This window comes from Manis javanica, chromosome 15 (assembly GCF_040802235.1).
Source record: "Manis javanica isolate MJ-LG chromosome 15, MJ_LKY, whole genome shotgun sequence".
Classification (NCBI taxonomy): Eukaryota; Metazoa; Chordata; class Mammalia; order Pholidota; family Manidae; genus Manis; species Manis javanica.
This window is the reverse complement of record NC_133170.1, coordinates 73,582,008-73,608,615: the sequence shown is the minus strand read 5'-3', so window position 1 is coordinate 73,608,615 and position 26,608 is coordinate 73,582,008. Positions and strand designations below refer to the sequence as shown.

The window sequence follows — 26,608 nt, the reverse complement described above, 5'->3', positions numbered from 1 at the left end:
CACGCAAGAACCCAGAAAACCAGTCTCCAAGAGCTACCTTCCTGAACTTCTCCAAGAAGAAAGTATGTAAAAAATTTTTTTAAGGTTTGGGGTGAAAGTGAAAAGGAAAATAGACATTTACTTTGTGAACTTTCAATTTTAAATTAGTCATACTGCTTATAAAATGCCAATTTTTTATTCTCCTCTGGAATGGAACCTTGAGCAAAAGAAAAGATGGATTTCTTACTCTGGGGTAGGTATGGGAGAATGGAGCTGGAATCCACAACCACTGTGTTTGATTCCAAAAGGCCCTCCCAGACAGATATTTCATCTTTTGACGAGTGCAAGCAACCAATCCAGAGTTTTTTCACGTCCGTGTATAGGGAATGATTATCATAAGAGACGTTAGCCATTATTTTCCAGCGTGATGTCAGCTGAGGCAGCAGCGCCAGGCAAACGTCCTTGTCAAACACATTCCAGCCGTCTGGATCACTTCGCTCACATCTCCCTGATTAGGATGTGCAGCACGTGCTGCTTCATGCAGTCTGCCGTCAATGCCAAGTACTTCAGAACTAAATTAGGAAATATGTCCAAATACAGAGAATGATGCTAAGAGCCCTAAGTGGGTCTCTCTCTTCCTTTATGAGACATGAGACTCATTGTCAACATAATGCTCTTAAATAAGGCAATTCTTTTAACCCACTACCTCTGAGAGCAAAATTTAATTCAAGCAACAAAAGAATTAATAAAGATGATATGGTATCATAAGTATATTTTCATGGATGGAAGTAGTTTTGACAGAGTCAGGAAATACGAGACATGAAAACAAATTTTAAAGGGACGTTTGGACACAAAGGGCTACATTAACAGAGTTGACAGTGAGGTTTGCACTGCAGCATGAGGAGATGTTTTCAGATGTTTATTATATTTATTTTATTTTACAATCCTATGCCACTGAGCAATGGCAACCTCGAAGGTCACTTATGCTACCAAAGTTTGGAAACCCAAGAATGCAATACCAAAGCTAAGAATCTGTTCTCATCTGAAGTGGAAGATCTTTGAGCAGACCTTCTCACCACATACTTATTGCCCAGCAAGACACAGGCCTCGATGAATTCCCAATCATCTCTGTCAACAACAATGAGGTCCCTTAGAAGAGCTCATCAAAGAAACAGCAAAGCAATAGATTCCTCAACACATTTCAGGAGCCATCAGCTACCCAGAAGACTCCAGTGGCAGATCAGCTCAACACAACTCCATGGGCAACAGAAAAAGTTTGAACCACCTGATCACTTACTCAAGAGAATTAAGAATGTGGGTGTTGGGCAGGAACCCAAAGGTCATGGATCCAATCCTCATTTCACAGAGGAGAAAAGAGGCAAGTCAGCTTACCATCTTTAAAAGAACGATGGACTTGCTCGTGAATGGTGCTACATTAGCCGAGAGGGGTCACACATCGGTGCTTGGCACATGCCATAGCTCCTTCCACTGAAACAGTGGCCTGAGAGGGCTGCCGGCCCTGGTGCATCTAGGTAAAGCCACATGATTCCAGAAGAACAGTTATTCATCCCAAAAGCAGAGATAATTTAAGTATCTCTGCAAAATAATTTAAATGAGATGCAGCACCAGACCGATCTCTGTATATCCCTCTGGCCTCATATGATTGTGATCTTAGTTGTACGTAAAGCTTGTGAGAGAAAAGATGTCAAAGACCTGCTGGGGGCCTGGGGTGTGCTGCCATCCACCACCTCAAGAGACACCTTCAACACAGGACAATGGCTACTGCAGTTATGAAGACACAGATGCCTTTGACCCAGCAAGTCTACTTTGAGGAGAAATCCTACAAATATATTCACATGGACCAATAATTGTTCATAATAGTGACAGACTGGCAGCAATCGAACAGCCACCAACAGGGGCAAGCTGAATTAATTCAGGTACATCCATCAGGTATAATACCATAAAGTCACAAATACAAAAGCACCAGGCAGTTCCTTATTATGTCATAGAAATGATGAAATGATCTCCAAAAGATTTTGTTGCAAGAAAAGCAAGGTACTGAACAATAACATAGTATTTTAACATTTATATTTTTTAAAAAGAGGGGATTGAGGGCATGTATCAGTCATTTGCTTACATATGCCTAAAGTCTCTCTGGAAGGATGCACAAGAAAGTGGCACCATGGACCTGGCTCCAGGGAAGGAAACTGGCTGGCAGGTCCAAGGAATAGGCAGACATTGTCTTAACCACACACCCTCCCTTTCATATCTTCTGATTTCTGAATCAGGTGAATGCACTACCTAGTAAAATATTCTATTTTTCTTCCCTTAAAGATGTTTAAAGGTCTGATCTTTTAAAAAAGAGTGAAAAATGATAATATAGCCATTTTTTTCTTGGCCAAAGAAAATGCTGGCAAACCCAAGTGTGGCCCCTAATTCTGACCTCTGCAATCCAAAAGGCTGGGAACCCCTGGACCACAGGCAAACGAGATGTACCCGAGCACTCCCATTCTCTCTCTCTGATCCTTCTACCTTCCTACCCTTGGAAATAATTGAACTACCAGCTGTATTTCAAGCCTTTTCTAAAGATTAAATATATCTTTGCAATATTACTTGGTTTCATTTCCTTGGAAAACTATGTTTATTAACAGAGTTACATTACTTGACAAGTACCAGTTTGTTGAAATCTGTGCAGAATGCTGTTTGAACATTCCCATGCCAGGAACACAACAGGTGTCCTGTGACTATCTGAGATAAATACATAATGGGCGGGCTGGCCAGATATATGAATGGATGAATTTGAACCATTACTACCTGATGCTCAGACAGCTGTGGTGCCTATAAAATACTAATGTGATCATCATGTGGTGTGAGGATATTCTCCAACTAAACAAAAATACCACCTCTGGAACACTTCCACAGGTTAGGGAAATTTTGGTTCCTGACTCAAATTCTGTATCAACATGTGGACTTCACTGTCTGCTTTTACCATAGTTAATTAATAACGGACAAGAGCTGAACAATAGTTCTGTATCATGTACAAAGAAATCAAACTTTCTGTTCTCATAAAGGCTTCATCTGAATCCTAAATATACAGACCAGAGGCACAGACACAAACTCCCCCATGTGAATGTACCTCCAGGCAAACCCTACTCCTAATAGTCTCACACCAACCTAACAAAATGTAATAAAATGTGCTGGGACATATGCTGCCAGGCAAAGCATAGATATGGTCAAAGCATGGTATTCCTGAGGCCAGGGACACTAAGTGCTATGTGAGACTATTTGAGAATTACGACAGTACGTTACAGGAGAGCGGGATGATACTAAAATCTCACAGAACCACCATGACCTGACTTAATTCATACAATAATGTTATAAGACAATTGCATTTCTTAAAAATGCAGGTTTTTCTGAGGAAACAGAAAGTCCATCAGACGCAATCAGTGGAAAATCCTGCCTCTGCAAAAATAAGGGAAGTTTCAGATAAAGGTTGGCTTTCCTCATGTTCATGTTGGAGAAACATCTCAAGGCAAAGTTACCATCAGCACCTACTAACGACCACAGCCATCCACCCTTGTAAGTGTTTGAAGGTTTGGTGTCATGCTCGCAAAATATCTGGATGACTAAATGTTACTGTCAGATTTCAAAGAGATGCTTAAAGAACATTCTTGTAGCAAATTCACTTCCACTTTTTTTCCCTTCAAGCACCTAAATGGTTAATTAAAAGAAGGCATAAATTATCTGGTTTTTTTCTTTCATGCCTTTGATATTACAAAGTGAGCATCTCATTTAAAAATTTCTGTTCTGTGTGATGTCCTAAATATCCATAGTTGTTATTATTATACAGATCCCTGTGTACACAAACATACATTAAAGAAATAATGAAAGGAAACACAGTAAGAACCTATAGTTAAATATAATACTGTATATCAACTATACTTCAATAAAAAATAAAATAAAATAAAATAAAATCCCCTGCTTCCACTCTTAGTTTTAAAATACCAATGGAAAATACCAAGTAGCAAGTTATTTGAGGGGCTACAAACTTTTACAAATGAATTTTCATAAAAATTAATCTATTAATCAGCTGATTCTTAAAATGAATACTTTTAGTTGGGTTAGAAATTTTGAGAGGCATCCAAAAAGCACCTATTTACATCAGTATCTAAAGGATGATCCCAGTCTGATTTTGCATTGAACTCCCCTTTAACTTCTTTCCCAAATATATCCACTATGATTATATCACTATAGAAATAAAGTCACAGATAAGTCAAAGAGAAACAGCACCTGCCAGATGAAAAATTTATTAAAAATATGAAAAATTTAAACCAGCCTAGTACTAAAAATAACTATCATCTCACTATACTGAGAACTTGAGAAAAAAATGAGATAACCAGAACCTGAAGGCATGAGGGATGAAAAATTAGATTGCAAATAGTCTCCCTTCTCTCAACAAATGAGCTCACCAGGGATCAGAAAAGGAACTTTTTTCAAAGACCAAGAGAGGAAACTGCCTTAGGAAACCAGCTGCTGCCCCTTTCCCCCACTTCCCAGGAAGGCACAACACAAGGAGTTATATCATCACAGACTCTCCAGCTACAATATGCTGAATATGCTCCAACACAACAGACCAGCTTGTGCACAGACGGAGTTCCTTCTCACAGCCAGAGTACAAAAAGCCACACGAATTTCCTGCTACTCTATCTATCTTCCTGGATGAAGAATATTTAATTGGAATCTAGGGTGCTTCAATTCTTTGAGCACTTACTAAATTGCAAAACCAGTGAACACCTAGATGAATGGGATTTGGCTTTACAGGTGACTATACGTAGGAGAAACAAAAGGTAAAATGCACAACCAGAGGCCAGAATCAAACAGCAGTGGTAGAAACCAACAGGAAGCACAAAGTGATGGTTAACTATTGCATGCCAGGCACTACACTTAAAGCTTTACATACATGTTTTTATTTAATCCTACAGTTGTATGAAGTAGGTACTTTGATGAATTCCCTTTTACAAATGAGAAAACTGGACATAAAGGAGGTTAAGCAACTTGCTTAAGGTCATACAGGACAGTAGACAGTAAGGCTGGGACTGGACCTGTTTGTGTGTCCAGAGCCTGGCTCTTCGCCAGTTCACAGTACTGCTGCGAGGAAAAGGGCCTCTTCCCTTAGGAGAAGGATGTCATCAGAGGTGCTGCTGGCTCAGAGAAGTTCCCTCGCAGGGGATTACACCCACTGCCAGAAGGGTCAAGAGCAGGCAAATTGGAAGAAAAATAGGACAAAAGAAAACATTATCCCTTTCTCCTGACTCTACTGGAATAGAAAGAGAGTTTTATAAATCAGCTTTAGGACTAAGTACTTGGCCTACAGTCAGGATAGTAAGATGTTAGACAGTGATAAAATTTAGTCATCGTGCAAAGAATTTCAATTAAAAACTGGTCTTCCTGCTTCTGGCTCAAAGAGTGTATCAAAAGGCATGTTTATGAACTAGTGAGAATGTAAATTTTGGTGCAAACTTCTTAGAGGGCAATTTGGCAATGTCCATCAACATCTTAAGCACATACACCCTCTGATCAAGCTACATAATTGCCAGGAATTTATCCTAGAGATAGACTATGCAAGGACTTTCACAAGTTGCAATATACATTGTAGCATTGTCTAGAATAGTCTGAACAGTGAAAGCAACCTAAATGCCCACCAGTAAGGAGATGGTTAAACAGACTATGGTTGTAAGCATACACTGGAATCCTAGGAGAAGGAGCTTGGCATATGCTGACATGGGATATCTCCAAGGTACATTACTGAATACAAATGTTGGGTCCCGAAGAGTACATATACTGTGAGTTCATTTCTACAAAGATATGCTTTTAGTGTACAGATGTACCTATTTATGCATTTTCTAGATGGATACTTAAAAAAGGTTAATAGTTTATTCTGTGGAGTGGGACTGGAGAATGGGAGGACAAAAGAAAAGGGCTCTATAACCTTTTGAAGCACTAAATTTTTTTACCATGCTGAATATATATTGCCGGAATACATTTTTTAAAAATCAGAGAGCTTTAACTTCTTAATTCCCTTCTAAAAAATAAAACCTGTGCTCTTTTTTGTTAATCATACATCTTGCTATTTTTGTACCTTGTTTCCTTCGTACACCCATCCCAGACTCTTCACACCAAAAGCAGCCTGGTTGGCTGAGACATCTAGACATGTGACAGGCTGGCCGTAGACATAATGGAGGGTTCTGGCAGAGTCTTCAGCTTTTAGCAGATATACCAGATCTCCAGCAGTGGCTACTGCCACAGGGTACCTTCCGGTATCTGGAACTATTTCAAGGTAGTCAACCTGTTAAAGGATAAGAGTTGTTTTAGTCTTTCAAGTCTCACCTACAGTTCTCCTCCTGACTTGATCAGAAATACACAGTTTCTCCTACACAGCGATGAGAAGACCCGCACCCCAAGAGAAAAAGATGGCCAAAGGGACAGTACACAGGAAATGAAACAGTTCTTAAACAAATGAAGATGTTCATTGAAAAAGAAACACAATATGCTCTTAATAAGAGAAATACAAGGTAAAAATTATGGAGATACCATTTTCAATTGTTACATCAGTAAAGATCAATTCGTTTTGGTAAGAAACTCAGCTGAAAGTGGAGGGGGAGCCACCACATTTATGGATCCCACTTATAGTTGGTGGGATGTAGTCTGGTCCAACTTTTATGGAGGGAAATCTGACAACACTCACCAAAATGTCAAATGCACAGATACTCCAACCAGGCAAGTCACTTCTGGGAATTTACTTACAAATTTGTAATTTACTTACAAATACATACATGCAAAATGACTGTGCACAAGGTTATTTGCTATAGCACTATTCTGTCATATCTAAAAACTGGAAAAACTTAAATACACATTACTAAGGGGCTAATGAAATAACTTACAGCACATCTATGCATCGGAATACCATGTGGTCACAGAAAAAAGCATAATGACATTCTTTATAAACAGATGAAATGGGATCACCTCCAAGATGAAACTGGGGGTAAAAAGCAAGGAAGCAAGGTAACAGGGTTCACAGTGTGCTGACAAACATGATGCTGGAGCAGAGGAAGCATATGACGGCCAAGGACTCGGCTTGTACATGCATAAATCTTCTCTCGATAGCTGCCTTCGAGGAGGGAAATGAGTTGTGGAATGGGGTGGAAGGGAGACTTCTCGCTGTAAACTTTAGTGTGTCTTAAATTCTCCACCATGAGGGTACAATGCCATTCAAAAATTAAAAGTTTTTTTTTAATAAGAATCTGAATAAATAAAATTAAATCTATTCAGTTCCAAATCAGCAAAAATTACATTTTAACATTTGGGTGAATATCAAAAATGTGTTGCAGAATGGTCTTTGAGAGTATCTGAATCATCTGCTTTCCCCTGGTTTCAGTGCCATGCGAGGGCAGGAAGGTCGCTCCAAGCCTTTTCACACTGCCACAGCACTCCTGAGTGCGTCATGGCAACCCCCTCCTCCCGCCTGCACGGGCTGAGGAGCTCCCTTCAGGGGTGATGTGCTTCTCTGTGCTCATAATGGCACATTTCCCCCAGGTACAATTTACACCAGGCTTTCACTTCCTTGAATAAATTCTGAGGGCACAAAGGCAGAAGGTGAGCCACACTGTGTAATTATGAAAACCCATGGTATAAAAGGGCAGCATTGCCCTGACAATATGCGAAATGTGTTCAAAACCCTGAATCCTGAGGATTGCCCAGGGGACACTGAAAGGAAGTAAACATCCGGTGACTCTGCTAATCCTCCAGCCCAATAGTGTGAGTGGCGGCCCCACATCCAGAGCTGAAGGCCCATCACAAAGGACAGATGTTCTAGGCCAGTATTACAAACCTAGGCACACTGCCATGGTGATTCAGGGAGCCTATCTGGGGAAGACAAAAATGGGCCAGCTCTGTGGGCCTGGGGGTCTTTTCCAGTGACAGTGCATTCTGTGGCAACCCCTTATCCAGGGTGAGAAATAATACCTAACTTGTTGTTACAACACATGCTTCCAAAAGCAGTTACTTGCCTGTCCTCTCCCCCGTTCTAAAAATCATTTATTTTCCTAAAATCAACATCCTTAGTCTAGCTATTTAATTTCACCTTACGTTGCATTTCTGACAGACCAAGAATCTCAGGTTGACTGTGGTTGTGCCATTTGCTGGGAGCTGTCAACTACTTCAAAAAGCCTCCAGTCAGTGCCCGGATGCCACCTTATTGCCAAGGCAGGATTTGCACTTTATAGAGGGTTTCACACTTTAAGTAACTGAGTTTATATAATTATTGCTGCTCTACAGTGTTCTTTAGTCAGAGGCCAATAATAGGCACTATGGTAGTTCTCAAAATAAACAGAAAAAAGGTACTTTCACATTTTTCTAACAAAACCCCAAGAGAAAACGACAGCATCAGGCAGTCGTGGGGGACATTACACCCAAACTGCAGAGGATGATCATTAAAGGGACAAGGTGCTTATGGAGATGAGATAGTGATGCCATGGCTTTTTAGTTATTCAAGTCTAACAAGATTTTCACCAGGAAAAAGGGAGAGCAATAGGATTTGTTCCAGGTCAGGCCATCAATTTTTTATTCAATGTTGGCTTTTCTGTTCACTCTCCTACCTGTGCCAAAAATCAAGTTTGTTTAAATTAAATCTAAATTCAATACAGACAGATTTAAGCTCTTCCTTTTTACCACCAAATTGTCTCCCATCATACAAATGGAGAGGCTCATGTACAACTGAAGTCAGAAATAAGCTCTAAGCAAAGAACTCTTAAGGTTGGCGGAACTTCACACATGACATCCTGGAACACTGCTACCCAAGTAACACTGACTTAAATCTATTTTCACTCAGGTGAGAAAATCTTGGGAAGAAGGAAGTGTGGGATGGAAATCTTCCTTCGCATATGGACCTGGATGATACCACTGATCTCATTTTCACTTATGCATTAGGCCAGAAACTGATCTCAGATTTTTAGGGGTGAACATCCTGTTACTGTGAGGAGGCTGCAGACCACAGTGATGAGAAATTCTAGCTCTGAAGTCAGCCCTCAGGTTAGAAGCATAACTTCTTGACCTTGAGACCTTGGGCAAGTCAATTCACTACTTTAAAACTCTACTGGCTTCTTGGTGATTGGAGAAAACAGTACCTGTTTTACAAGGCTGTTATGATATTTATGGGTATAAGGCCCACAGGAAGCTCTGGGTGAATGGGAGCTGCCAATATCATTACTACCTCTTTGTATTAGACCCAGAGATTCTAAAATGAGAAATAAGATGACTGGACGAAAAAGCTCACCAGTTTCTGAACTTCAAATTCTGCAGCTATTTGCCAATATCCCTCTTCATTGGGATACAACATTACAACATCAAAAGCAGAAGCTGTGGCAACCGTTGCATCTTCCTGGCTGAGAGCTAGTGCTTGTATTCTTGCATCATGCTCAAAACGATGAATAGGATACTTTCCAGTCCTTAGATCCCAAATATTAAGAAATCCTATGTAGGAAAAAAAGAACAATGTGGGTAATTTATAAAATTCACTAATGTGCACAATTATAAAATAATCATGCACAATAAAGAAAATTAAAAGACAAATGATTAAGTTGGTGAAAAATTTGATCTCAGATTTTCACATCAAATATTCACATCACATGTAACAAAGGGCCAATTTTCTTAATATATAAAAAGCTTCTAAGACTCAATAAGAAAAAAAAGCAATAAGGAAAATGAGCAAAGGACATGATGCACACTGTTTACAGGAAAAGAAATGTAACTGGCATAAAATATAATAGAATTGTAAAAATTTACTCACAATTAGAAAAATGAAAATTAAAACTGCAATAGGATACTATTTTTCATCAATGAAACTGACAAAGAAAAAATTTCATTAAACATTTTGTTGTGGAGGTTATGAGGAAATACACTGCCTCTTGAATTGTTGGTGGGAATGCAAACTCATTTATCCAACTCTGGAAGCAATTTGACAATATTTTCCAAATTACGAACTTATATAGAAAAGACACTAATGTTTTTAATTATGTCAAAAGATTGGAGCTAACTAAATGTCCACCAATAGAGAACTACTTAAATAGTGGTACTTCCATAGTTTGGCATTTAAATAAAATGAGCAGTTAAAAAGGAGTGAGTCAGTCTTGTATGAAATGACCAACAAAATAAACTGTTAAATGAGAAAAGTAAAGGCCAAATAGTTATAGTATGCGACACTACTTCCGTTTAAAAAAAAATTTACAGACACACACATACACAAATGTATACATAGACTATCCTAGAAGGATAGACAAGAAACTGTTAATGATTGGCCTTTAAGGAAAGAAGCCAATGGGAAAAGCCAAGAATAGAAAGGAAATGTACTGTATATTCCCTTGTATATTCTGAAATTTCCTGCAAAATTACCTTTACCAAAAATATAAAATTTTTAAAGTTTTTATGAGACCTAAGAAAAACGGGAGGACCTATATTACTTACTGAGTAGTTTGTTTGTTTGCTTATTTATTTATTTTATTAAGGTATCATTGATATACAATCTTATGAAGGTTTCAAAGGAAAATATTGTGGATACTACATTTACCCATATGATCAAGTCCCCGCCATAACCCATTTAGGTCACTGTCCATCAGTGTAGTAAGATGTCACAGAGTCACTACTTGTCTTCTCTGTGCTACACTGTCTTCCCCGTGACCCATTCCATACCATGTGTACCAATCATAATACCCCTCAGTTCCCTTCTCCCTGCCTCCCCACTCACCCTCCCCCACCCCTCCCCTTTGGTAACCACTAGTCCCTTCTTGGAGTCTGTGAGTTTGATGCTGTTTTGTTCCTTCAGTTTTGCTTTGTTGTTATACTCCACAAATGATGGAAGTCATTTGGCACTTGTCTTTCTCTGCCTGGCTTATTTCACTGAGCATAATACCCTTTAGCTCCATGCATGTTGTTGCAAATGGTAGGATTTGTTTTCTTCTTAATGCTGAATAGTATTCCATTGTGTATTGTGTACCACATCTTCTTTACCTATTTATCTACTGATGCACACTTAGGTTGCTTCCATATCTTGGCTATTGTAAATAGTGCTGCAATATACAGAGGGTTGCATATGTCTTTCTGAATCTGAGATCTTGTTTTCTTTGGGTAAATTCCTAGGAGTGGAATTCCTGGGTCAAATGGTATTTCTATTTTTAGTTTTTTGAGGAACCTCCATATTGCTTTCCACAGTGGTTGAACTAATTTACATTCCCACCAGCAGTATAGGAGGGTTCCCCTTTCTCCACATCCTTGCCAGCATTTGTTGTTTCTAGTCTTTTCGATATTGGCTGTCCTAACTGGTGTGAGGTGATATTTCATTATGGTTTTAATATGCATTTCCCTGTTAATTAGTGATCTGGAGCATCTTTTCATGTGCCTGTTGACCATCTGAATTTCTTTGGAAAATTGTCTGTTCATATCCTCCACCTATTTTTTAATAGGGTTATTTGCTTTTTGGGTGTTGAGGCATGTGAGTTCTTTATATATTTTGGATGTTAACACCTTGTCGGATATGTCATTTACAAACATATTCTCCCATACTGTAGGATGCCTTTTTGTTCTACTGATGGTGTCCTTTGCTGTATAGAAGCTTTTTAGCTTGATGTAGTCCCATTTGTTCACTTTTGCTTTTGTTTCCCTTGCCCAAGGAGATATGTTCAGAAAAAAGTTGCTCATGTTTATATTCAAGAGAGTTTTTCCTATGTTTCCTTCTAAGAATTTTATGGTTTCATGACTTACATTCAGGTCTTTCATCCATTTTGAGTTTACTTTTGTGTATGGAGTAGACAATAATCCAGTTTCATTCTCTTACATGTAACTGTCCACTTTTGCCAGTTGTTGAAGAGGCTGTCATTCCCCATTGTATATCCATGGCTCCTTTATCATATGTTAATTGAATGCATATGCTTGGGTTTATATCTGGGCTCTCTATTCAGTTCCATTGATCTATGGGTCTGTTCTTGTGCCAGTACCAAATTGTCTTGATTACTATGGCTTTGTAGTAGAGCTTGAAATTGGGGAGTGTAATCCCCCCAACTTTATTCTTCCTTCTCAGGATTGCTTTGGCTAGTCGAGGTCTTTTGTGGTTCCATATGAATTTTAGAGCTATTTGCTCTAGTTCGTTGAAGAATGCTGTTGGTATTTTGATAGGGATTGCATTGAATGCATAGATTGCTTTAGGCAGGATGGACATTTTGACAATATTAATTCTTCCTATCCATGAGCATGGGATGTGTTTCCATTTATTGGTATCTTCTTCAATTTCTCTCATGAGTGTCTTGTAGTTTTCAGAGTACAGGTCTTTCACTTCCTTGGTTAGGTTTATTCCTAGGTATTTTATTCTTTTTGATGCAATTGTGAATGGAATTGTTTTCCTGATTTCTCTTTCTGCCAGTTCATCATTAGTGTATACGAATGCAACAGATTTCTGTGTATTAATTTTGTACCCTGCAACTTTGCTGAATTCCGATATTAGTTCTAGTAGTTTTTGAGTGGATTCTTTAGGGTTTTTTGTGTACAATATCATGTCATCTGCAAGCAGTGACAGTTTGGCTTCTTCCTTACCAATTTGGATGCCTTTTACTTCTTTGTGAGGTCTGATTGCCGTGGCTAGGACCTCCAGTACTACGTTGAATAAAAGCAGGGAGAGTAGGTATCCTTGTCTTGTTCCTGATGTTAAAGAAAAGGCTTTCAGCTTCTTGCTATTAAGTATGATGTTGGCTGTGGGTTTGTCATATATGGCCTTTATTATGTTGAGGTACTTGCCCTCTAGACCCATTTTGTTGAGAGTTTTTATCATGAATGGATATTGAATTTTGTTGAATGCTTTTTCAGCATCTATGGAGATGATCATGTGGTTTTTGTCCTTTTTGTTTATGTGGTGGATGATATTGATGGATTTATGAATATTATACCATTCTTGCATCTCTGAAATAAATTCTACTTGATCATGATGGATGAACCTTTCTGATGTATTTTTGAATTTGGTTTGCTAGAATTTTGTTGAGTATTTTTTCATCTATGTTCATCAGGGATATTGGTCTGTAATTTTCTTTTTTTGTGGTGTTTTTGTCTGGTTTTGGTAATAGAGTGATGCTGGCCTCATAGAATGAGTTTGGAGTATTCCCTCCTGTTCTACTTTTTGGAAAACTTCAAGGAGGTTGGGCATTAAGTCTTCACTAAATGTCTGATAAAATTCAGCAGTGAAGCCATCTGGTACAGGGGTTTTGTTCTTAGGTAGTTTTTTGATTACCAATTCAATTTCATTGCTAGTAATTGGTCTGTTCAGTTTTTCTGTTTCTTCTGGGTCAGCCTTGGAAGGTTGTATTTTTCTAGAAAGTTGTCCATTTCTTCTATATTATTCAATTTGTTAGCAAATAATTTTTCATAGTATTCTCTCCTAATTCTTTGTATTTCTGTGGTGTCCATGGTGATTTTTCCTTTCTTATTTCTGATTCTGTTTATGTGTGTAGACTCTTTTTTTCTTGGTAAGTCTGGCTAGGGGTTTATCTATTTTGTTTATTTTCTCAAAGAACCAGCTCCTGCTTTCATTGATTCTTTCTATTGTTTTATTATTCTCACTTTTTTTTTGTTTATGCTCTAATCTTTATTATGTCCCTCCTACTGACTTTGGACCTCGTTTGTTCTTTTTTTTCTAGTTTCATTAATTGTTAGTTAATTAATAGACTGTTCATATGGGATTGTTCTTCTTTCCTGAGGTAAGCCTGTATTGCAATATACTTCCCTCTTAGCACAGCCTTTGCTGGGTCCCACAGATTTTGCAGTGTTGAGTTATTGTTATCATTTGCCTCCATATACTGCTTGATTTCTGTTTTTATTTGGTCATTGATCCATTGATTATTTAGGAGAATGTTGTTAAGCCTCCATGTGTTTGTGGGCTTTTTTGTTTTCTTTGTGTAATTTATTTCTAGTTTCATATCTTTGTGGTCTGAGAAGCTGGTTGGTGATTACTGAGTAGTTTTAACATACAGAATTCTTAATTCATTCTCCTAATTATCCATTTATGCCACAAATAATTTACAGTTTTATTAAAATATAATTGACATATAACACTGTAAAAGCTTAAGGTGTGCAACATGATTCAATATATGTATATCTTATGAAATAATTACCTCAATAATTAACATTCATATCATCTTACAATTAAAATTTCATTTTCCTTATAATGAGAATGTTTAAGATCTACTCACAGCAATTTAAAAATATGCAATACAGTAATGTGAACTATAATCATGATGTTGTAAAGTATATCCCTAGAACTTATTTATCTGGAAATTTGTACCATTTTGACCACTTTCACCCAATTTTTCAATCCCAGCAACCACAAATCTGACCTGTTTCTATGCATTTGGTTTTATTTTAGACTCCACATATAAGTGAGTTCATACAGCATCTGTCTTTCTCTGACTTATTTCACTTAGCATAATGCCCTCAAGGTTCATCCATATTGTTCCAAATGGCAGGATTTCCTTACTCTTTTTAATGGCCGAATCACATTCCATTTATACTTATGCCATATTTTCTTTATTCATTCATTTGTTCACCTATGTTTAGGTTGTTTCCATGTCTTGGCTATTGTGACTAATGCTACAAAGAACACGGGGAAAGCCTGTATCTCTTTGGAAGGTTGATTTTTTCCTTTGGATATATAGATACCCAGAAGTGGAATTGCTGGGCTATATAGTAGTTCTATTTTTAATTTTTTGAGGAACCTCCAAACTGTTTTCCATAGGGGCTGTAACAGTTTAGTGGCTATTTCCACTAATAGCGCACAAGGGTTCCCTTTTCTCCACATCCTTACCAGCATTTGTTCTCTCATTTTTGATGATAGCTATTCTAAGAGACACAAGATCACATGCAACAAACAATTACTGAGCATGTGTTATATACCAGGCACTGATCCAGATGCTAGCAGTATCTGAAATCAGCCATTGACTTACACTGTAAGAGGTTCTTATAAGTATTTTACATCCTTCCTCACCACTACCCTCTTCTAGCCAGTTAGCCTGGTGCTTTATTTTACATAGTTCTAAAACACGAGCTTGACTACCCCACTTGTTAAAAACCCTGATTTACCTCTACACCCTTCTCCTAGCCCCCTGAACACTGCTACCCATATGAATTTATCATAGACCTGCTGGCCACGCCCCCACCTTTCTTGACTTGTCTACAGCAGTGATGCTCAGGTGTCGTCCCCGGACTAGCCACAGCACCATCACCTGGGGGCATGTTAGAAATGCAGATTCTTGGGCAAGCAACTCTGGGCATGTGCATTCGAGTCTGAGAACCAATCATCTACAAGAACTTACACACTTTTCTATCAGAAATATAAACTTTTTTGTATTTGGAATGCCACTGATTCTTCTTTTCTCACCATATAATTTCTCTTTATCATTCCTATATACTAAGCTACTTCTTTCCCATCAAAGATTTACCCTCCAAAATAGTTCTACATCTTGCTGAATAATCTCCTATTCCATTTCCAACTGTTTTTATTTTTCCAAATTCACTGAAAAATAGTGTGTGGAGATAACACAGTCTGTGGTTATTTGAGTTCAGTTAGCACCACCACTTGCTAACTGAAAGTCTTGGGCAAGTTACTTTAAGCTGTGGATCTATTTCCTCACCTGTAAAACTAAACATTACCTACTGCACATATTAAAGGAGATAAACCATACAAAACACTAGAGAGAGACCAACCATTTTTACCTTTTTGTGTATTCTATAGTGCCTGCTGTGTTACAAAGCATATTTGATCTATTAATAATGCTAATTTCCTCTCACCCATAAATCCAGTCCTATATTCTATAACCTTGTATTACCTAAAACTGATAAAGCCTTTTGCTTTTCTCCTCCTTGCAAACCATCTCCCCATCTTTCTTTTTGCTTGCCTTGTACTTTGTCTTTAAAGAGTACATGCTCTGCACTTAGGATCTTACTGTAAGTATCATTCAGCACTAAATAAATATAGAGAGTCAGAAGAAAATAATATATTTGGGCTGCTCTGCAAGACTTTCAAACTGTCAGTAGGCTAAGTAGGTGATCACAAACAAAAGCAAAGCTTTCTTAAAGTTAAATGTTGCTTCAGATGTAAAACACAGTGTACTAAGAAGTATGATAAACCTGAGGGATGAGCAAATCGCAAACGGTTCCACAACATATTCATTCCCCTGGCAAATATTCTGGCAAATTCTTTCCATTCTGATCCAGAAGAAACAGATATGCAGCAGAAAATGCCACTGGCTCTACACATTAAATAGGCGATAGGCACATTCCAAGATGCGCCTCTTCCAAATACTTCTGCAATGCATTTGTTTGGACACATCACAGTAAACAATAAAGAGAAATAAAATTTCCATTTGCATAGAGCTTTCAAGTGTTCAGATACTTTCATTTGTCTCCCCTCATTGAGTGCTCACTTCCATCTTGGGAGGAAAGAGGATCATTATCTTCATTTTACAAAAGAAACAGAAACTCTGAGTGGTTGAACAACTGGTCCGAAGCTACTTGGTATGTGATGAGGCTGGGCTGGGATTTAGCTAGAAAAGTACAGATGAGTAGTTGCATTTAAAAGTGCACAAAATAACTGTGAGTTCAATGAGTAACTGCTGTAAACTCCATGTTCTGCCAAGTGTGTAAGTTATTCAACCACAGCGCACTCTAAGCACACATGGAGTTTATCTATAAACACATTTTTCATTATTAATCAAGTATTGTTTTTTTGGGCATCATTTTTCCAACAGAAGTGTATCCAATTAAATACCCCTCACCACAAAGCTGAGTTTCACAGAGCTCTCCTAAGAAGTGTCTTTTTGAACAATATACTTCAGGGTTCCATCAATTTAATGGTCACATCCTCCTCTTCTGAATGCCTGTTGTGCCATGATCATTGTCAATTTCCTCTAGTTCAACTGGTAAGTGTGTAACTTGGTCAGACCCTTGCTTGTCAATGGTGCCACTATTATTTACATGGTCCACTGAGATCACTGTTCGGTGTATAAACATTTAGGACTGCTATGTCTTCTTGACGAAGTGACCCTTTATAACATGGAACGCCTGTCCCTCTTTATCCCTTGTTATATTGTTTGCCCTGAAATCTACTTGTCTGATACTGATAGAGCCACTCCAGCTTTCTTTTGATGAGTGTTAGCATGATATATATTTTTCTGTCCTTTCACTTTACCTTGTGAAATTATACTTAAAATAGGTTTCTTGTAGACAGCTTATAGTTGGTCCTGCCTTTCATTGGCATATTTAGACTATCTTTAATAAGATTATTGGTAAGAATGGGTTTAATCTATCACTTTATTTGTTTTCTATTTGTCCCATTAGTTCTTTGCTCCTCTTTCCTTTTTACTGCCTTCTTTTAGATTGAGTATGTGTTTATTCCATTTAAATTCCTTTGTTGGCTTATTGGCCAGAACTCTTTGTTGTGTTATTTTAGTGGTTGCTAACATACATCAATCTACACCTTCAAGTGATAGGACACCACTTCACATACAGTAGGAGAACTTTACAGCAACATACTTCCATTTCCTCCCTCCCAGCCTTTTGTTGTCATACTTTTCATTTCTACATATGTTATAAACCCAACATACATTGTTATTATTTTTACATAAGCAGGCAATTATCTTTTAAAGAGACTTAAATAAGAAAAAAAACCTATTATATTTACCCATGTAATTACTACTTCTACTGCTCTTCCAATAACACTTTTAACACTGCAAACCTTACAAAAGCTGCAAGATTTAAGAATTTCACATTGCAACTCCACTGTTGGATATCTGACCCAAAAACACATGGGCAAGGTGGGCAGGAACAGACACAGCAGCTAACAGGGAGGGATGTCAAGCAAAAGCTAATAATAAACAGTCAATCTACTAATTAATAGTTATACCATGGCTACTTCTACAACCTCAAAACTGCAGGGACTTGGACAGTTAACACTTGAATTATAAGAATGTTTTATAATATTGTAGCTGATTATCATCCATGTTAACCAACATTTTGCCAAAAGGAATCAATGCAACAATACATTCAACAAATATTTGTTGATCCCTGCTTTGGGCCAGTCCCTGCAGAGGCACTGGGGAAGCTGCAGTGCACAAGACAAAGTAAAACCAAAAATCATTGATTGCATTGCATGGAGCTGACGTTCTAGTGGCATCTATCAAGCATCTCGTTTGGGGGCACACAGAAAGGATATGACCCTTGTTCTCACAAGACTCACATAGGAGAGGAACATGAACACTTTGATAATTAAAATATAATAAAACATAACATATAACAGAGATATATACAAAGCACAAGCTTAACTTTTTGTCATGCTGTCACTATTTTAAGATCTCCAAAAAAGGAGCAGCTAACTTTTCCAGATATTTCAAGTTGAACTGGGTCCACATCCATTTAATGACATTAAGAAAGTAGTGGTCAATGTCTGTCAGAGTCAAATAAACTTCTCAAATATGTGATTATTTTTTTATTCTGATGTAAATTTATTTTAAAGACCAAGTTTTATCATATTGCAGATGCAACAATCATATGGATTGGGCCCTTGATAGTGTGTGGACTCATGAAGTTAGGATTATGCCCTTTTTCTTCCATGTTGCCTATGTCAGTGAATTTGGAGCACTAAATGTGACTAAACATCAATAAAGGCTTGCTGAATGCTTGCCTTATGTTTTAGTAAGGGAACATTCGGTTGTAAGAAACAGAAATTCACTGAAACTGGCTTAAGTGTAAAGGCAAACTGACTGGAAAGGAACGAGGCTATTTCACAGAACCCAAGGGCAGGAAGTGGAGCCGGAGATTTTAAGGGGTCAGAACCAGGAACTAAGAGGATATGCAGAACCAAGGCAGGGGATGACTTCTGTGTGCCTCTGTTTCTCTCTGAAACTGTTGTTTCATTTTCCTCTTGTTCTACAAGCCAGCTTTCTCTCTTTCCCACTCCACGAAGTCTTCTACTCCAAGCCCACAAATGAGATGGGAAGTCTGAGGCCCAATCAGCTCATCCCAGTCCATGATCAGCCGCCCTCAGCATGGAGTCCCCATCTTTGTCCAACCGAGGCCAAAAGACTAACTCAAATGCCACAAACAGGCCCGCCTCTCGAGGGGGTGGGAGGGACCACCAAGCAAGCAGACACCCCAAGTGTCCGCTACGTTCATCCTGCACGAGAAAGTTTCTCAGCAAATGCAAACAATGTAGTTCCTTCCTAGTGCCTTAAGGAGCAGATCACTGCCATCGCTCCCTGAACGAGGCACAATCCTGAAATGCCAGAGCTCACAGCCCCCATTTGCCCACAATGGTAAAACGGAGAGGAGAGCAGTTGTCTTTCTTTCTCCCTGACTAAACCTCAAAAGCTGGATAAAAGATGTTTGATTCTGAGCTAGTGCTGGGATGCCAACAACACTGCTTCAGTCATGAGAAACATTAAAAGGATACAGACAAAAGAAGAAAAAGGGTCTCTTGAAAACCCCAGAGGAACACAACGAGTGCAGGCCATCGGCGCGAGCAGACAGGAGTTGGCTTGGCAGTCCCACCTGCTCCCTGGCTCAGGACCCTCCACCTAGACGTGCGGCAGCAGGGCTGAAGGAACTCTGAGTCCACCCTGGTCTAGGAACGGTCATTAACAATGACATGAGTAACGACGGCCAGTCTTCTGAGGAGACATAAAGCCTGCTCAGCAGCTGTGGATGGGCACCTATGCCAGTTTGCAGCACACCCCTCCCCCCTCCCAAAGGAGGCCAGCCAGAGTGTGGTAATGAAACTGCACATAGTGGAAATGGGATCTAAATGAGTTTAAACTGATTTATGTTAGCTTTTGTAAAGATTACTCAGTATCAGGAAAGTGCTACCACTGTGAAATAATGTCGACAATCCTTAAGACCTCCGCCTAATGGTACTTGCACAGAGTATTTATATTCCTCGTCATGGGAACAAGGACCATAATGGATACCATTTTTGTTTTATTAGGGATGCATATTTAAATTAATCTGCTATTTGCCTAAACAATTAGCTGCTTCTGTTTGTGTGCACAAAGCCAAAATTGCAATTAGGCTTCCATCAAAAAGATAAGTCCCAACTAAAACTGTCCCCATGGAGTCATAAGAGCTCAGGGCAGAACTTTCCAAAATTACTTTTTAGCATAATGGTAATTATGTTAATTGCTTGAAAGGTAAATAACTGCTGAACTGGTTTTGGGAAAAAAAACACAATTGGTATTACCCCTCATCTTTGATCTTTTTCATGCACTATAAAATCTAAACCAGGTTCCGTTAGAAAGTCATGGACTGGTCACCTCTTGAACTACAGAGTTTATCTTTGTGTTCTTTAGTGCTTTTCTGAGTACAGGTCATTTAGCCAAGAGCTCCTATCTTCTTGGGCTTGCCCAATAAACACCTGAGGCTTGGTCTCAGCTTCATACTACAGCAGTCCCCCTTCTCCACAGGGGACACACTCCAACACCCCCAGTGGGTGCCTGAAACCAGGGACAGTATGGAACCCTATACATATTAGGTTCTTTCCTATACATACATACATACATATGTACATACATACATACCATAAAGTGTAACTGATAAATTAGGCACATTAAGAGATTAACAACTACTACTAATAGAACAATTGTAAACAATATTCTGTAATAAAAGTCACATGACCGTGGTCTCTCTTGCTCTCAAAACGTCTTGTTATGTTGCCGTCACCCTGCTTCCCATGAGGACGTGAGATGATAAGATGCCTAGGGATGAGACACACTGAGGGGAGTAATGCAGATGCTGTGATGTAGGTCAGGCCACTACTGACCTTTTGACTACAGTCAGAAGGAGGATCATCTTCTTTCAGACTTTGGTTGAGGGCAGGTAACTGAAACCATGGAAAGCGACACCTTGGATAAGTGGGGAGGAAGTTATTGTACAGTTTAATATGATCAGTTAACTGCAGTTCAGAGACACTGAGTGAAACTATTTGTAAAGATGGTGGCAATTGCCACCATCTAAATAAACACTTGCCTTTAAGAAATTAAGCAGGAGTCAAAGAAATTCTACAAAAAGAGTACTTTAACAAAAATTTAAAATATACCCAATGCACTCACTAAACGTGTACCTCTTCATTCATTAAGTCCCTACAACACCCCTATGAAATGTCCCTATGAAATGAAGGCCAAAAATGTAACGGTGGCATGAGGTTTCAGAGGATAAAACTAGTTTTCTTCCATGAAGAGGAGGCCAGTGGTAGATTAATAACAGTACAAACAAGAGTCATAAAGTAGGGCTAAGTCATGGAAGGTCTTGAAAAATGAGATTTGTTCTTAACCTGGATGTTATATCTACCATGCATGTCATCTTCAACACCTCCAGCTGAACATACAGCTTTGAAGCTGAACTCTGTTGCTTAAGGCAGAAAAACAATAAATATGAAGCATTCTGGAAGCTGCCTTTTAGACTGACAAGTAAGAGAATCTGATTGGGCTGTGGACCAATGAAGTGACTGGTTAGGGTGTAAGCAAAGCAGTGACCAGACATGACATCACCAATGCAGAAACTGAGTCAAGAAGAAGGAAAATGAAGATATTTAGTAGTCTCAAGTGCAAAGCAGAAGGAACGAACATTTTAAAAACAAGAATCAAAAATAAAAACAGTAAATTGAAAGGAGGCAAATGATATATAAGACTGATAATGTGACTAAATAGAAAGTCAAAGGAAAAAGGGATTGATGGAGAATTTGGACCACCTCTCCTGTAGGGCAAGCGTCAAGAAGGCAGATACTGTGAGAGACACCATTATGGATGCACCACTCACTCCAACCAATTTCCCTACAATATAACTGAGTGACTCAACATAATTTAGAGTAATATGGAAGAGTTTATCAGATACTGGTAGTAGTAAATCAGGGGACCAGATGGTGGAAGGTAGAGCAAGCGCACTTACTTTTTACTATATATCCTTTGGTCCTGTTGTTAACTTTTTCTACATCACCCCCTTTCAGTCTGGTCCCCTCTCCGTAGTCCTAGCCTCTGGCAACTGTTCACTTACTTCCTGTCATAGCTTTGCTTCTTCTAGAATTTCATATAAATGGAGTTATTCGGCATGTCCTCTTTTGTGTCCGGCTTCTTTTACTTTGCATAATGCTGTTGAGATCCACCTATACTGCTGCACATGTCGGCAGGTTGTTCATTGTTGCTGACATGTAACGTCCCATTGCATGGATGTACAATACACTTATTCACACATATCTGGGTTGCTTCCAGTTTGGAACTATCATGAATAACATTCTATAAATATTTAAGTACAAGTTTTTGTGTGAACATATACATTCTCTTGGATAAATATATGAGTGAGAGTGCTAGGTCATATGGTGAGTGTGTGTTTAGTTTTATAAGAAACTGCCAGATGTCTTTCCAGAGTGACTATACCATGTTGCATTTCCACCAGCAAGGAACGGATGTACCAGCTGCTCTAGAGTCTCACCAATACTTGGTATTATCAGTCCTCTCAGCCACTGTAGTTGATATGGAATAGTATCTCATCATGGTTTTAATTTACAGTTCCCCTGATGACTAATGATCTTGAGTATCTTTTCATGCATTTATATTTGTATGTCTTTGGTGAAAGGTCTATTCAAATCTTTTGCCATTTTTGATTGGCTGTCTTCTTTAATTTGAATTTAAGAAGTTCTTCATTCTAGATGCAAGTCATGTATCAGATACATGTTTTGCCAAAATTTTCTGCCAGTCTATAACTTGCTTGCCTTTTTCATTTACTTAATGGTATCTTTAATGGGCAAAGATTTTTAATTTTGATTACATCTAACACCACTCATCTTTATAATTTGTTTGTGTGTGTGTGTGTGTGTGGCCTAAGAAATCTCTGTCTAACCCAAGGTCACAAAGATTTTCTGCTTTTTGTCTAGAAATTGTATACTTAGTCCTACCATCCATTTTGAGTTATCTTGCATATCGCATGAAGTAAAAGTAGAGGTTCATGGGTGAGGAGGAAAAGCCATACTGATACCCACTTGTACTAACATCATTTGTTGAAAAGATTATCATTTCTTCACTGAATTACCTTGGCACCTTTGTAAAAAACTCAATAGGTGGGTCTTTTTTCTGGACTTCATTCTGTTCTACACTTAAGCCAGTATCACACAGTTTTGATTACTGTAGTTTTACAGTAAATCCTGAAATTGGGTAGTGTAAGTGCCCCAATTTTGTACTTTTTCAAAACTGTTCTTGGCCCTATGCATTTTCTTTTAGATTTTAAATTTCAGCATCAGTTTATCAATTTTGACCCAAAAAAGCCTACAGAGATTCTGATTGGGATGGAGTGATTATAACTCTCCATTTATTTGGGCTTTATTTAAATTCTCTCAGTATACTTTTTACAGTTTTCAGCATATAGGTCTCACACATATTTTGCTCAATTAAATCCTGATCTTATAAAAATATAAACCTTATACATTTTTAAATATGTACTTATATATAAAAAAATATTTTTTATGCAATGTCAGTTTGTATTTGCTCATTGCTAAAGTGAAGAAATACAACTGATTTTTGCATACTGTTCTCGTATCCAGTGACACTACTGAAGATACTTATTAGGTCTAGCAACATTTCTGCTCATTACTTTGGATTTCATATATACATTATCAATAGATGATTTAGCTTCTTTCTTTTCTATCTGTATGCCTTTTATTTGCTTTTCTTGTCTTACTGCAGTAAGAAGCCCCTCCAGTACAATGTTAGATAATAGTAGTAAAAGCGGATAAGCTTGCCTTGTTTCAGATTGTAAGGAGAAAGCACTGCCTTTTATCATTAAGTATGAAGTTGGCTGTTTTTCTCAGCTGCTCTAAGCATATGGAGAAAGGTCCTTTCTATGTCAGTTAGCTAAGAGTTTTTATCATGAATACAAACTGGTTTTTGCCAAATATTTTTTGTTTCCATTGAAATAGTTTTTCTTTTATAGTCTGTTAATCTGATAAATTATATTGATTGATTTTCAAATGTTAAATTCACCTTGAATTCCTGGGATGAATTCTAACCAGTTATGATGTATTATCTTTTTAAGGTACTACAGGATTCAATTTTATAGTATTTTGTTGAGGATTTTTAACATCTATGTTCATTAGGAATATCAATCTGTAATTTACTTGTTTTCATGTACTATTCTTTTTTCTTTATCTGGTTGTGGTATCAGGGTAATGGTGGCCTTGTAGGTTGAGTTGATAAGTGTTCCCTCACAGTCTATTTTACAGAAGTGTACAGTGTTATTCCTTCTCTACATATTTGGTAGAATTCACCAGTAAAACCACTGAGCTGGCAGTTTTCTCTGTGGGAGATTTTAAATTAAAATTCAATTTCTCTAATGGAAATAGAGCTATTCTGGTTTTCTAGTTATTCTTAAGTGAGCTTTTGTAGTTTGTGTCTTTCAAAAATTTCCATTTATCCATTTTATCTAAGAGGTTAAATTTACTGGCATGAAGTTGTTCATGTTTCATTACAGTCATATTAACATCTGTAAGATCTGTAACAATGCCCCTTCTTGAATTTCTGATATTGTTAATTCATTTTTCTATTTTCCTGATCACTATGGCTAGGGTTTGTCAATCAGACTGATCTTTTAAAGGGGACCAGCTCTCTATTTCATTGATTTTCCTGTATTATTTTTTCTCTTTAATATAAAAACTTAATGCTATAAATTTCTCTCTAGGCACTGCTTTAGCTACATTCATATGTTCTGATGTACTGTTTTTCATTTTCATTCAGTTCAAAACAGTTTCTAATTTTGCCTGTGATTATTTTGAGTCATGGGTTATTTGAAGTGTATTGTTTAATTTCCAAATATTTGGAGATTTTACAGATATCTGTTATGATTTTTACTCTAAGTTTCACAGTTGTCAGGAAACAAACTTTGTGTAAGAGAACATATTTTACATGATTTCAATCCTCTTAAACTTATTGAAACTAATTTTGTGGCCCAGAACACAGTCCATCTTGGTCAATATACTTGAAAAGAATGTATACTTTATAGTTGTTGGGTGGAAAGTTCTATAAATGTCAATTAGTTAAAGTTGTCTGACAATGTTGCTCAATTTTTCTTTGACCTTACTAATTATTGATTACTAATTATGTATATCAAATATGGAAAAAGTAGTGCCAAAATTTCTACCATAAGTACAAATTTGTTTTCCCTTTCACTTGTCAGTTTTTGCTTTATGTATTTTGAAGTTGTGTTGTTAGATGCATACATATTTAGTATTCTTATGTCCATTTATCATTATGAAATGTTCCATTTTATCTTTGGTAATATTTGTCTAAAATCTACTTTGTTTTTAATTAATATAGCCAGTCTGGCTTTCTTTTAATTTGTGTTTGTATGGTATAACTTTTTCTATCCTTTTACTTTTAACCTATTGTATCTTTAAAGTGGCTTTCTTGTAAACAGCATATACTTGGTGTTATGGACTAGATGTGTGTATCCTCCCAAAATTCACATGCTGAAACCCTAACTCCCAATGGGAAGCTGTTTAGAGATGAGGCCTTTGGGAGGTAACTGGTTAGACTAAGTCTTGTGGGTAGAAACCCTCATGTGGGATTAAAAAAAGACAGAGGTCTTTTCACTCTGGCTGGTGAGAATGCAAACTATTCCTAACCCTGTGAAAGCTCTAGACTTATTCTGCTTTCTCCTTTCAGGTAGTTCTTTCCCTAGTCACAGGTATTTCTTCTCCCATAAATGCAGACCAGTACTCAGAAGACTTGAGGGGATCCCTCAGCAAATCTGTAGAGTTCTCCCTGTATGCAGATCCTCCTCTGATACTCTAGCCCACAAATTCTATTTATCTTGACTTCTTTGAACTCTAAGTGGTATCTCCACTATTCAGTGAGGTCACCAGCCTCTCTTCTTGTTCCTGTACCTGTAGTGAGTTGTTTCCAGCTGGTTACGGTGGTATAATTGTAGGACTCACCTTGCTTTTTCTTCTCTAGGGGATCCCAGTTCTAAGCTACCTGTTTTTTAATGTTTGGAAGCCATTATTGGAAGTAACATATTTTGTCCAGTCTTCTAGTTGCTTAATGTATAATAAATCTAGTCCCTTTTACTTCATCTTGATTAGAAACAAAACTATGTTTCTAATTTTTTATTTTGAAACAATTAAAAATTACAGACAATTTACAATAACTTCTATATGCCTATTGTTCAGGTCCCACTGTCAGTTATGCCAGTTATATGCGTTATAGCAAAAGGATCCAATCCAAGATAACACATGGCACTCCCATGTCTTGTCTCACAAATCTCCTTTAAGCTGAATAGTACCTTAGAGTTCCCATGACATTCATGACTGACAGCTTTAAAGAGGTCAGGCCAGTGTATTTTAGAAATGTCCTTCATGTGGGTTTGTCCAGTATTTCCTCATGATTAGACTGGGTTATGCATTTTGGTTGGACTATCACACAAGTGATTCTCTGTTCTTCTTACTGCACCCTATTATATAATGCACAGGATGTCAATTTGTTCCATTACTGATGTTAAATTTGACCAATTT

The 26,608-nt window shown here is 37.8% G+C and overlaps 1 protein-coding gene across 2 annotated transcripts in view; it reads right to left on the bottom strand.

The window, feature by feature from the left end:
* The window catches only part of FBXW8 (F-box and WD repeat domain containing 8), a 116,350-nt gene that overhangs the window by 29,492 nt on the left and 60,250 nt on the right, over positions 1–26,608 (bottom strand). For both annotated transcript variants that reach the window (XM_036993202.2, XM_017660889.3), the window contains exons 6-7: positions 9,311–9,507; positions 6,119–6,325 (exon numbers count right to left, since the gene is read on the bottom strand). In XM_036993202.2, the coding sequence (XP_036849097.2) occupies positions 6,119–6,325; positions 9,311–9,507 (404 nt within the window). The remainder of the gene's footprint in view (positions 1–6,118; positions 6,326–9,310; positions 9,508–26,608) is intronic.